Source organism: Galeopterus variegatus, unplaced genomic scaffold (assembly GCF_000696425.1).
Source record: "Galeopterus variegatus unplaced genomic scaffold, G_variegatus-3.0.2 Scaffold9260, whole genome shotgun sequence".
Lineage (NCBI taxonomy): Eukaryota > Metazoa > Chordata > Mammalia > Dermoptera > Cynocephalidae > Galeopterus > Galeopterus variegatus.
The window spans coordinates 30826-44342 of record NW_007735371.1 but is presented as its reverse complement, the minus strand read 5'-3'; the positions used below and the strand labels follow the sequence as shown (position 1 = coordinate 44342).

General features: G+C 36.3%; 1 protein-coding gene across 1 annotated transcript in view; it reads left to right on the top strand.

Moving 5' to 3' along the window:
- The window catches only part of UBE2U (ubiquitin-conjugating enzyme E2U (putative)), a gene marked incomplete at its 5' end in the record, with an annotated part of 43216 nt that overhangs the window by 23847 nt on the left and 5852 nt on the right, over positions 1 to 13517 (top strand). Inside the window, 2 exons of the mRNA XM_008593497.1 lie at positions 3398 to 3479; positions 10795 to 10886. Coding sequence (XP_008591719.1) covers positions 3398 to 3479; positions 10795 to 10886 — 174 coding nt within the window. The remainder of the gene's footprint in view (positions 1 to 3397; positions 3480 to 10794; positions 10887 to 13517) is intronic.

Here is a 13517-nt window from a genome sequence, read left to right as displayed (position 1 = left end):
TTGATTGACAAAAATATTTCATCCTACTTTAATTTGCTCTGTGGTTAGCATGAGATAGTATGTGTGAAAGTAAAACATACTGAGGCAAGTGGATGCTATTATATTTCTTTGGGGGTGACAGTCCCAGTAGTGGGGGGGGGAATAGGTCAACCTCTACAGATGTTGGGTAAGAGGTGTGCCATGGAAAAGGCAGAGTAGAAGCAATGCCCAGTAATCCTCAGAAGGAGCAACAGAGAAGGAAGAAGAACTCTATTATGGGGGCAATCGAGGATGCTTTTCTACTACAGATTACAAAACTGCCACAAAAGCAAAATATGGTACATAGTGATGAAGGAATTTCAACTTCCAGAACTTCTGCTAAAATATCACTGGCCCTTTTTCTCTGTCTCTCTGTGTCTCCTGTTCTCATTCCTTCATTATTTTCCTCCAATCAGCTCAATCGTTCATTGAGCATCTTCTATATCTAGACAATTGGCTGTATGGTGGAAACAAGAAGATATGTATTGTGATAAGCTCTTCAGAGAGTTTGCAGGCAGGTGGTAGGAGACAGAAGAGTGAAAAAATTATAGGGATAAAATATGAGAAGCATTAAAATAGAAGTTTGCACAAAGTATTGTGGCATTTTCATCTCTCAGATGGTAGAGAAAGCAATGAATAAAATGAGTCAATGAAATAAAGCTAATGGAACTGTTCAGGAAAGATGACCATGTCATCTGGGGTTTCATAATAATATATAAGAAAAAGATTGCCATACATGTTCAATAGAAAATGTAGGAAAAGCAATTTCAAAAAAATTTAAGGGAAGATATGAATTATACTTGAATAAAAACCTCAAAGAAATATCATTCATGAGAGATTAAATTTTAAATTTTATCTAAGAGTAATGAGTCCCAATAGGAAGACGTTATTGAACCTTNTTCAGAGAGTTTGCAGGCAGGTGGTAGGAGACAGAAGAGTGAAAAAATTATAGGGATAAAATATGAGAAGCATTAAAATAGAAGTTTGCACAAAGTATTGTGGCATTTTCATCTCTCAGATGGTAGAGAAAGCAATGAATAAAATGAGTCAATGAAATAAAGCTAATGGAACTATTCAGGAAAGATGACCATGTCATCTGGGGTTTCATAATAATATATAAGAAAAAGATTGCCATACATGTTCAATAGAAAATGTAGGAAAAGCAATTTCAAAAAAATTTAAGGGAAGATATGAATTATACTTGAATAAAAACCTCAAAGAAATATCATTCATGAGAGATTAAATTTTAAATTTTATCTAAGAGTAATGAGTCCCAATAGGAAGACGTTATTGAACCTTTCTATGTCGGTTCATCTGTAAAGTGGGTATTATGATGGCAACTACTGCATCCCTACTTTACATGTGTCCAGCATATAGTAAGAATTCTATTAATGTTAGTTTTTATGATCATCTACAGGAAATAATGAGACCTCACCAAGAACTCTGGGGAGCGCAGATTTGTTTCTTTAATAGAAGGATGTCCAAATACCAATAAAAAAGAATATTAATAAAGCCAATAAGAATATGTGTGTATGTGTGCTTGTGTATGTTTGAAGCCAGAAAATAAAGAATAGATAGGAACATTGCTGGTGAAAATAATGTAATATTAACAGACAAAAAGGAGAGCTACTCAATTTAAATGTTTTTTCTATTGGTGACAAATCTTATCAAGCTAAAAGGTGTAAATTAATTATTGTTAAGAAGAAAGTCCCAGACTAGGGCAAGACTAGCGGAGAGCATCTAACTGATTAAATAGTTCAAGACTGTAAACTCAGAATAATAATACAAAATAGGGAGATAGATAAATAAATGGAGTAAGTGTATGTGGGTATGTGATCTGGCTTAATAGTATTTCATGTAAAAATTACCCGTGCCAAAAATAATTAAAAAGTAAAAATAAAAATAAATAAATAAATAAACTACCAGTGCCTTCGGCATCGTAAGTTTTCAATAAATTTTATGTAAATTTCATTGAAGGCATAAAGCTTATAATTCACCACAAACTTATGAGTCAGTGGTGTAATGTGATTTCCAGAAAATCTTAATGCAGATCTGAGTTGAACCGATAGAAGTGTGCACAGAGACCGGAGCTAGTAATCGCATTTGTGTGTTTGCCATTCAGACTAAACCAAGATCCTGATCTAGTTCTGGACACAAACTTTAATAGGAACATCAACAAAGTTCATCACCAGGATGGTGAAAATGGTTAGCCTCTAGAAAATCATATCCTAAGAAAAAGTCAAAGGAACCGAGGCTTCCCTGTGAGCTATTCTCATATATTAGAAGGCTCCCTCCCGTGAGAGAGGGATGAACTTAGTATTGCTCCAGAGGTCAGAACTAAGACCAGTGGAAACTCCCAACACTCAAGTTAAGGAAGGACATTGTAACCATTATTATCTGCCAATGGAATGGGCAGTCTCCCAAATACAAAGTGGAGCATTTTATGTAGTTGGCAAAGGATTCATTCAAAGCCTGGATTATCATCTGTTGAAGACACTTGCTTTGTGAAAAACCAAGATCTGTAAAGTCACTGCCAACTCCAGAATTTTATTTTTCTACTTGAAGTGCTGAATTAGAATTTTGTTAGACTATGATATCTGTGGTTTCTATATGAGATATTTTAATACTTTCTTCATTACTATTGTTAAAAAACAAAATTTCAGTAAATTTAGTTTAAAGATCTAATTGGCTTTTATTAGTGATTTGTGAATCAGGCAGCATTTCATCTAAAAAAATAGATAAGTGGTCTGCTGGGCATGGCAGAACAGTTGGTTTTTATAACGTAGCTAGAGCAGGAACAAGGAAACAGAATAATACAAAAAGAGGATTTGTTAACATCAAGCTACTTCAGGTTACTTTTCTTGTAAGGGTTAAAGCAGAGGCGACTACCTTAACAGGCTGGTTCGGGTTGACAGGGCCCCTTCTGATTGGTTGCTGTGAATCTCCTCTTTTGAGGAAAAATTGGTCTGTTCGGGGATTTTCCTGCTTCTTTAAGGTTTGTTTCATTGCATGGCACTTTGCATAATTGACTCCCCTCCATTTTGGTTTCGTCTGTTGGGGCCTACTGCAGGATCTCAGTCCAAAACAATGGCCTCTCTAAGTTTTATTTAACAGTATAAATGATATATAAACAAATGTCATTAATTTTAAAATTTTTCTAAGTCACAATCTACTTATTTCAAATAATATCCAGTATTACAAAGTTCCAATAAAAGGAATAACTATGGAAAGTTTCTGAGCATTGTAATATGACTTGAACTATGTGTGAGTAGTATGTATATGTTACTGCCATGTATCAACCTAATAAGTGAATTTTTTTACTTTTAAGAAATATTAAAGAATGTATGCATAGCTCCTTTTTTTAATACTATAATTTCAGTGCTTGAAGATCCAAATTTCATTGGACAGTATTATAAGTGGAAGAAAATGGATCTACAATATCCTAAAGAATGGAATTTAAAGTAAGAAATTTTAAGTGGCTTGGATGCATTATCCCATTAACTTGAAATATCTATTATTCCACTTTCTACTATCTAACTGAACCCTAAGAAGAAACCCTTGGAAATAACAACTTCTGCCCTTTTCTAAGCTGAATAACAAGAATAAGCAAGTATCACTTCTTCCTTTCATATGAATCCAGGTGAGAAATATCTTTGCTACCTATTGGCTGCCAAAGATGGAGACAGGACATGAGCCGCAGTGAAGAATCTCTTAATATCCTCCCCATTAATTCTCTTACTCCCAGTCCCATCATCCTTATCAACATATAACTTAGAAATAGTAAAAAAAAAAAAAAAAAAAAAAAAAAAAAAATTGGTCATTTCAAAGAGGGCTTCTGGTACATAAAACCAAGAGATCTTAACACTGTGACCAAAGATTGACATTATCCATAGGATCCATAGTCACTTATAAGTGCTGTGTTTTCTCGAGGAGATGTAAGATAAAAGAAATAGTCAACAAACAAAACAAAAAGCAAAACACTTTATATATCAACAGTTAGGTTTTCATCCTTCTCATAGCACAAAGTATCTTTCCTGCTTCCACTGATTTCTCACTCAGGAACCAAATGTATTAAGTTCAGTGAAGAATTTTGTAGTGGGAGACAAACATAAATTGTTACAATATCTTTAGAAATCATTGTCTCTTATACCACATTAGGGAAAGGACCTTAGTCTCATCTTTGATCTCTTGACTCCTGAGGGTAGTTTTTCTGATCCATCATGCTGCAGCAAAGATTCCATTTCCGTTCTGTGATGTTGGCTATGTTGCAGTCATTGTTTATTCTGGTGTGCTTATTTCAAGGTGCTCCCTGAAGGTACCACCATAAAGCTACCAAAATGCATTTACTTCATTTAGCTCATTGTTTAGCTCTTTAACTTACTGTTAGCAGTGTGCCCTCTCTTCTAGATGGAAATACAGGACTAATAGAAATAATGTGCTGTATTTTGAATTTGTGTTGAAATGGAGGTTCTTAAATATACTTCCCTACTCTTTAAAATCATAGTTCAGATTGGGTTTTTCAGTTAAATTTTATTTTTTCAGTTGGGAAAAAAAAGCTTTTTCTGCAAAAATTTTCCTTCAAGCCAAAGTGGATAAAATTTTTTGCATTAGGTACTTCTCTGTTTTCAGGATAAATCATAGGCAGTAAAAACGTTTCTATTAAGCAAAATTTGAAGGAGTACAAGCATATTTTTTCCTTGAAGGCATGTTTCAAGTTTCTCTTCGAGTCGAAGAAACCTACTTAGAATATAAGATTAATTTTGCTTTGACATGACTTCCTGTTTTATTTCCTTTAACAGTTCTGTTTTGTTTTATTTGTTTGATCATTGATTCATTATGTAATACTAGCCTCCCACAGAACCCAAAAATTTAGAAAAAGTAGGACCATGTCATTTTCAACTTATCCATCCACTTCTACATATGGCTAAAATAATTGTGAGCTGTTTGAGTGCTAGCACATTTTTCCAAATACATTATTTTGAAGTTATAGGGTCAAATCATTATGTGCATAGTGACCCTGTCAGAATAAAACTCTCACACCTTATGCCATCTGGTGGTTGATGAGAATATATTTAGGTCAGATGATATTTGCTTCTTGTAAATTTTGGAGTTGATTAATCAAAAGAAAAGCACTAAAAGTTTTTAAAAGATATTACATTTATCTTCATTTTATTGCAGTGTAAATATTTGAGTATGCAAATGTATAGAGGTATAGTCAACATCTAAAGAATGATGAAATTCAACTTCTTTTTAGAGAATTATCGAAAGTCTCATGTTCATCAAAATACATGATACGTGATAAAATGGTCAATTCATAGAGAGTCAAGTAGAAAATGGGGATCTGTGCAAGTGATTGGTCTGTACGTGCATGCCATGCAATACCATTGTACATCTCTGTTTTTAATATTTGAAAATGCTTTCCTTGCACTGAAATTTCCTATTTAAGAAAGAAAGAAAGAAAGAGTGCAAATTGAGAACCTTTCATTTGCATAGCACTAAGGAGAAAGAGACCTGTCTCTCTAGTTACTCTCTTATCCTCCACCTACTGTCCTTCCCTCCCCTCATCAATCAATACCCAATTCTTAAGCCACACTAAATTCTTTGTTCTCATTATTATTGGGGCACATAAGATCTCTTCACCACTTTGTGCGTTCTGTCTGGGTCTTTCTGAGCAGGGTCTTTGCTGGTGGTCTAGAGTTAGGATTTGGCCTGAGTTAAAATGCAGAATATGGAGTGCGTAAGTGCAGGGTCACTGGAGCCAAACTGCCTGCATGTGAATTCTGGCTCTGCCAGTTACCAGCTCTGTGACCTGGAACAAGTTAGCTGATTTCCCTGTGTCTCAGTTCTATCTGTTAAATGGCAGTATCTCCCAAGGGGGTTGTGAGGATTAAATAAATTAATATGTCATACATAAAATAATTCAAACAATATCTGGCACATGGTAAGTACTCATAAGGTTCACTATTGTTCATGCTTTTTAAATTCACAGATGGAAAATCTTTCTTTGGAAGCAGCAAGGGGAAAAGCATGGGCTTTAGTGTCAGATCTTGGGGAAATTCTTACCCACTCTGAGCTGTTTTTCTTATCTGTTAAGTGGAGATAACATTACCTACCTTGCAAAGTTGTTTTGCATTCGGCCTCTTGAATGAATCATAGAGACAAAATAGTGTGGTGTGGCACATGGACATTAGATAAATATTAGTTCCTGAGGAAAGATGAAAGCTCATGCCTCCCAATTTTTCAGAGAATAAAAATAATTTGCCAGAAATATGTGAAAATTGTCAAGTTTCCTCAGGTTGGAAAACAACATCAATCGTGAGGCATTTATTTTAGTCCCATTATGCCTGTGGTTCTTCTTCCTTTTCCACTCTACCTCTATCATCTCTTCTGCCTGGAAAAGTGCTTCACAGGATGACATGAAGATCCAGCTCAAACTTCTCTTTGTGAAACAGTACCTGACATGCATGCTCAGGCGTTCCTAGTTCCTCATCTTCTCTTTCCATAGTACTCTGTTCCTATCTCTTTCAGCATCTGTGCTGTGAAAATTCATCTGTCCATGTAGAGTGACCTGGGCGAGGACATTAGTGTAGCTTTGCATTCTCTGTACTTAGCATGGTGCCTGGCAAAGAGGAGGCAGTTTCCATAGTACTCTGTTCCTATCTCTTTCAGCATCTGTGCTGTGAAAATTCATCTGTCCATGCAGAGTGACCTGGGCGAGGACATTAGTGTAGCTTTGCATTCTCTGTACTTAGCATGGTGCCTGGCAAAGAGGAGGCAGTCAATCAATGTTTGTTAGAACGTGTATACTGTTTCCCCATTTAAGATTAGGATTAAATGTGAAGGCAGTTAATTTTAGAAAAAATAAAATTTAGGTACAGACTTCTGTTAAGGTCCATTGTAATGTAGAGATTATGGTTTTAATGGGAAGTTCTAGGGTGTAGTAATAAACAGTGATTGAAAACTGGAAATATAAATGTCATGTGAATATTTTATGCAAATTCTTGAATTGTATACATTTTAGTTAGTATTAATAGTAACCTATTGTCATTATAAGCAACTCATAAATATTCATTAATCAGTCACTTTGGTGTTCATTTCTAAGGCCATTTTTGTTTCCTATTGCCTTAACTGTCTTTTGGCTATTTATACAAATGCTTTATTTCTACCAAGACATGGGAAAGAATATGAATCTAGGATATACTCAGTAGTTTATATTTATTTTCTCTAGAGAAATAGTGAAAGATAAAATCAGAAAACAATGAAAGCTGTTCTTTTGAGTGTTCTTGCTTACGCACATGTAAAACCATCTTTGTGTCGTACTCTATAGCTAATACTGGGAAAAATCTACACCGGTAGTCTAAGCTTTGGCAGCCAGCAAGTTACCTAAAAAGTTATCAGTTCTGGTGGAGTTTTACATTCCATGTAGCTTTAGAAAAGAATATTGTTCTTGTTTTTATATAGGAGGTATAGAGGGAACAGGATCTGACATGGCTAACTACCTTCTGTGCACCAGGAATTACCCCTGCCTTTCCTAATGTAATGCTGGCCACCCCATGGAGTTGACAGCCACACCTCTAAGTGCAACCCTCAATAATATTCATCAGCCTCCTTCAAATCCACAACAAATCAACCACCGCTCCAGGTCAGACCAGCTGGCTTGCCCAGCTGACACAGCTTCAAGAAAAGGTTCCTAGCCTCCTTTTCAACTTGATTGCCACCCCTAAGACCCCTCCCCCCACAGAAATTCTGTAAAAGTGAAAGTACATACTATTCCCAGTTTACCAATGAGGGAAACAGAGGCACAAAGAGATTTTCTAAATTGCCTGAGGTTGTTGGTAAACCTGAATTTTACTGGAAAATTAAAGCTAAAGTATTTCCTACTTGCCCACTAATAGGTGTACTTATCAAAAGCTTAAATTTTTCAAGTAAGTGTAAAAATATTGCTTACCCAATTGCAAGCACAAATCAAGTCTACATTTTGTTGGGGGAAAAATCCCATCCAACGCTATTACTAAACTTAATGTTAGTTCTATACATAGATAAAAAACTAACATCTGTGCTATGTCAAATACCATTTGATAAAACATTCTTATATTTATAAAATGTGCTCTGGACTTACTTGTCCTTTTAAATTAAGGAGTTAATACATATTACTTCTAGGTTTTTTAGTCTCTGATTTTGTGAGTATGTGTTTTAACTGACAAAAAGTCTTTCTTTTAGTGTACCTATGTTTGATTCCCTTTTCTCCAGTTATATGAAAAACATTTACACTGAGCACATTCATTTAATGTATGATTGTGCTATCCTTTCGGGGTTATTGAATTTAAACATTGTTTTTATTGCTTTACTTAATTTATATATTTAATGCATTTTCAAAAAGGAATATTAGCTTTTTTATTCTCCAAGATTAAATCTTGCATGCCATCTTGTGGTTTAAGAGGGAATTGGCATTAGAATCGGACATGGCCTGTATCTTAAAATATAGACAAGGAGAAAAAATAATAGACAAGGGGAAAATTCCTTTTAAAAAATAATTTCTGCTGAGCAACTACTTAGCCTCTGCTTGGAAGTTTTTAGAGACAGGGAGCTCAGTACATCAAGAAGCATTCAAATAGCTCTAATCCTCCTCCCTTCTAGCTTTCATATGATACCTCATGACCTTCAACCATTCCAGATTCATTCATTTGACAGATTTCTATTGAACTCCTACTATTATGTTTGTTTGCAAAACTGCCCAGAAAATAAGAAATTATCTCCATGTTATAAAGAAGGTGTGCAGAAAAAGTTTTAAGAAATAAAAAATTTATCTAAGGCTGTACACTAAATAACAGAGCCAGAATTCCAACCAAGTCCTGCCAGATGCCACAGCCCATGCTTTTTCCATTAGATCAAGCTGCCTTCAGTATGCCAGGCACCGTGTCAGACACTGAGGACCTGGGGGTGGCTTTGGGGATGAGTAGAATGCGTGTTTTAAAGGATGACGTTACAGCAGAAAAGAAAGTATTGCCTTTTATCCTTAGAAACAACACAAATGAGGCTATTTCTGGTTTGGGGAATTGCCCATTAAGTCTCATAAAATAGCTATCATGTCTTTCTCCCATCTGCTTTTAAATCTTCTCTTTTTTAAGCACACTCTTAAATCTTATCTTTTTCAGCATAAACACACCAGTTCTTTTTACTGATTTTTATGAATTGTATACTTTTTATTGTTCCCCTCTTATGGATACAATTCATTTCATTAATTTCTCTCTCAGACCGTAGCCCCAAAACTTTACCATAGACTTCTGGTAGCAGCACAGAATCTGGTGGGACCTCCTCTGTTATAAACACCGTAGCTTAAGTTTGCTTCCCTCCTTCCTCTCTCCCGAAGAAGAGGAGTTTTACTATGAATCAAAAACATATTTGGGGCTTTTTGTTCCCCTCAGAGAACTGCTTCTTCGGCTCTGCTCCCACATTTTGAGGTCTCCCGAAGAAGAGGAGTTTTACTATGAATCAAAAACATATTTGGGGCTTTTTGTTCCCCTAAGAGAACTGCTTCTTCGGCTCTGCTCCCACATTTTGAGAGGATCTCTCTCACCCTCCCTTCCTCCCTGCTCCCTTTCTCTCCCCACCTCTTTTTTCCTCCTCCTCAGTCCTCCTCCCCAGTGGCCAGAGAAATACTATACGGTAGTTTCCCCTTATCCACTGGGGATATGTTCCAAGACCTCCAGTGGACGCTTAAAATCAAACCCTATATAGACTATGTTTTTCCTATATGTACATATCTATTATAAAGTTTAATTTATAAGTTAGGCACAGTAAGATATTAACAGTAACTAATAATAAAATAGAACAACTATCACAATATGCCAGTGTCACCACTGTTGTGCTTGGGGCCATTATTAAGTAAAATAAGGGTTACATGAACACAAGCCCTGTGATACCGCGACAGTCGATCAGACCATGGAGAGGGCTACTAAGTGACTAACAGGCAGGGACCCTGTACAGCCTGGAGAAGCTGGACAAAGGGATGACTCATGTCCTGAGCAGGACATAGCAGAACAGCATGAGATTGCATCACTCTACTCAGAAAGGCATACAATTTAAAACTTAAGAATTACTTATGGAGTTTTTCATTTAATATTTTTGGATTATGGTTGACTACAGGTAACTGAAACTGGGGAAAGGGAAACTTCAGTTAAGTGGGGACTACTGTACCTGGATTGGCTTAGACCTTGCTCATAGCCTCTATCTAAGCAGGGGTAAGAGGGAAGAGGGTTATATTCCCCAGAGGCATTTTAGATTGTGTTTTACCAGGAAAATGGAGGAATGAGAAGGAAGCCAAGAATTTCCTTTAGAACATTTTACCAAAATTCAGATTACTAATGGAAGGGTACAGTAAGTTTTATGATTCCTGTTATTCACATAAAGCTACTTTTCAAGAACATGTTACAATTAGCAGTACCACACCAAGGCACATCTTCAAGTTTGTGGTAGTTTCTTATGGCGACCCTAGGAAACTAAATCACCTTGCTATACCACATGATGTTTTCATTAGTCTTGTGATACTAATCTTACGTCATATTTGTTTGCTTTTCTAACTACTATTCTGTTGGAAAGCACATAATAAAATAGTTTAACTTTACTATTAAATTAGTCATCATTCAGAATAGCACCGTATTCAAAGCCTATTGTTCTACTTTCCTGTTTCATTTAATTTGTTTGGTTTATTTTTCTCAAAAGTAACGTACATTTCCCAAAATTCATTTAGATAATTTCTTATTTTTCTCTTTCTAGGTATGCTGCTATGAAGTCTCGGTTTGCTAGAGAAAATAGAATGCCCCACAAAGTCACTCACTCAATCAAAAGAATTCATCTCTGTCCAACTCCAAGTAAATCATTGAGTTCAGCCTCTTTATTTTGTTTTGTTTTTAGGACTAAAATATTATAATAATGAATTTAAATTTTTGTTCAGTTCAAATAAGTTTGAATCTATGAGGCCTAATTCTTGTGTTCTCTTTTTAAGGTTGCTTTATCTCTTTCTAACAAAATTAATTCAGTGAATTACTTACATAGGAATTAGAGCTTTGAAAATATTAAGTTACTTATACTTTCAAGATTACTACCCCTTAATAGGTTAATATACATTTTGACAATTTAAGGCTAAGTTTTAAAATATAAAAAAGCAGCCAAAACAGAGCACTAATATACTGAACCCTAAAACTCCTTGTGGATTTAGAGATATATGCAAAATGGCTGAAAAGAAAGGAGCAATGTTATCTTTTGTGCTCTTTCAAAAAATTAACATTTAAAAAAAAAAAAAAACAGTTTTAGTTGTTGGGATAGGTTGAGGATGAGTCCTGAGCAGGAAAAGAGAGCTAAGCAAATTAAAATGGAAGCTGACTAATATAGAGGGGAAAGTGTGACATTTGGGGTCAGAGAACTTGGGTTTAGATCCCAGTTCTATATAATTGTGGGGAGGTCACTTAACCTCTGAGGTTCAGTTTCTTCATCATCAGCTAGTACTGGGTACATAAAAGACATTCATCAAATATTACTTTCTAATGTCCTGCGCTATGTCACAGGATTCTTATGACTAAATGAGTCTATGAATGAAAACTTTCCTTGTAAACTGAAAAATACCATAAAGTATTAGTTATTATTTCCACTGTCACCTGTTCATTAAACATAACAGCACATCAACACAAGGCACAGGCAATAAACTTCATTCAGTGATTCTCGGAGGGCCCTGCTCCCATATCTCCAGCCTTCTTCTCCCTGGCTCAGTATCTACTTTTCTTCCTCCTGTCTGTTTTGATGGACCACTCAGATTTCCTCCTCTATTTTACTAGCCTGTCTTCTTCATTCAACTCTGCCTTCTTCCAGATTTCAGGGTACCTGCAAGACTGCTAAGAAATGTTGCCTTCTCCGTCCTTACTCTCTGCTTCCTCCATGATTTCTCTACTCCTCTCTGCAATCTCTCTCTTCCAACATCCCCACGATCTTCACCAGTGAAAGAGATCATTTGATTATGTGGATAATCACAACAATTTCTGTCCATGCTCTGTCAGATTGGTTTCAGTAGCTCACATGTGCTTATGTTTTTACCAGGTCTAAAATCTTTTAATTGTTTTCCATTTCCTTCAGGATAAGATTTAGATTCTTTGACATGAAAAGTCCTTAATGCTCTAATATCTGTCTGTCTTTTCAGTGACATCTCTTACCACTCTCCCTCTCACACACTAAAAGCCACACTGACCGAGTAGGTCATGATTGTTTATTTCTTACCTCATTTCAAAAAATTTGAAAGGTCTACTATGTTTTCTCATACCCCACTCCAAACACTCTTCCCTCCACTTCTTTACTGTCTAATACGTATGCATCCTTTGAGATTCAGTTCAGGTATTATCTTCTCTAGGACACTGTCTCTCTGTGTTATCATAGTACTTCTATCATGGCCAAATCATGCACTATTAGTTTTCTGTTGCTATGTATCAAATTATCACGCACTTAATGGTAGTTTCTGTATGCCTAGAGTCCAGAAATAGCTTAACAGGATCCTCTGTTTAGGATCTCATAAGGTTGTGATCAAGGCATCAGCCGGGCTGCACCCTCATCTGGAGGCTTGAATGGGGAAGACTCTTCTTTCAAGCTCAGTAAGGTTGTCAACAGAATCTGTTCTCTTCTGTTTTAGGACTGAGGGCCCTGGCTTCTTGCTGGGTGTAGGCTGGGGGCTGCCTTGTTTGTAGAGGCTGCCCTCAGTTCTTTGCCATGTGGGCTTTCCCAACACGGCCTCCTACCTCATCCAGCCAGAACAAGTCTGACAGCAAGATTGAATCATATGTAATGTAACGTAATCAGGGGAATGAGCTTCCCTCACCTTTATCATATTTTATTGGTTAGAAGAAAGTCACAGGTTCTACCCACACTCAAAAAGTAGAGGATTGCACAAAGATATGAACACCAGTCTGGAGGCATCCTGAGGGCCCACCTTACAGTCTGTCTGCCACAAATGCTGTGTTATCATTGTTTCCTTACTGACAGTCTCCTTTGATAAAAAGTGAGCTCCTTGAGGCAAGGGACTGCTTACCTCTCAGTCTACCACAGCATAGTGCTTGGCATATAGTGGCTAGTCAATGCTCATGAACAAATGAGTGAATGAATGATAGGATGAGGTAGAGTTGTCATGCTTTTAGCAGCCCTGTGATTTTGGAAAAGGGAAAATAAACCCATGGTAACTGGGAAAAAAGAACGGTAACCTGGAAGAGAGAACATTTTGAGGAATGTCCAGAAACTGGTTAGCTTTCCAGTGCTGAGTCTTGTCCTCGTTGAAAATAGGATTGACTATTCTTTCTGTCTACTCTGGAAGACACTGTACCTAAGAGGTTGTGGTAAATTAGATTATTGTTCAGACATATTCATTCCTGCTCCGCCTTCCCCCTTGACTTTGTGCTTTGCTCTGTGACTTGTTTTTATCAGTGGATTTACTTAAACTTTCAAGATTACTACCCCTTAATAGA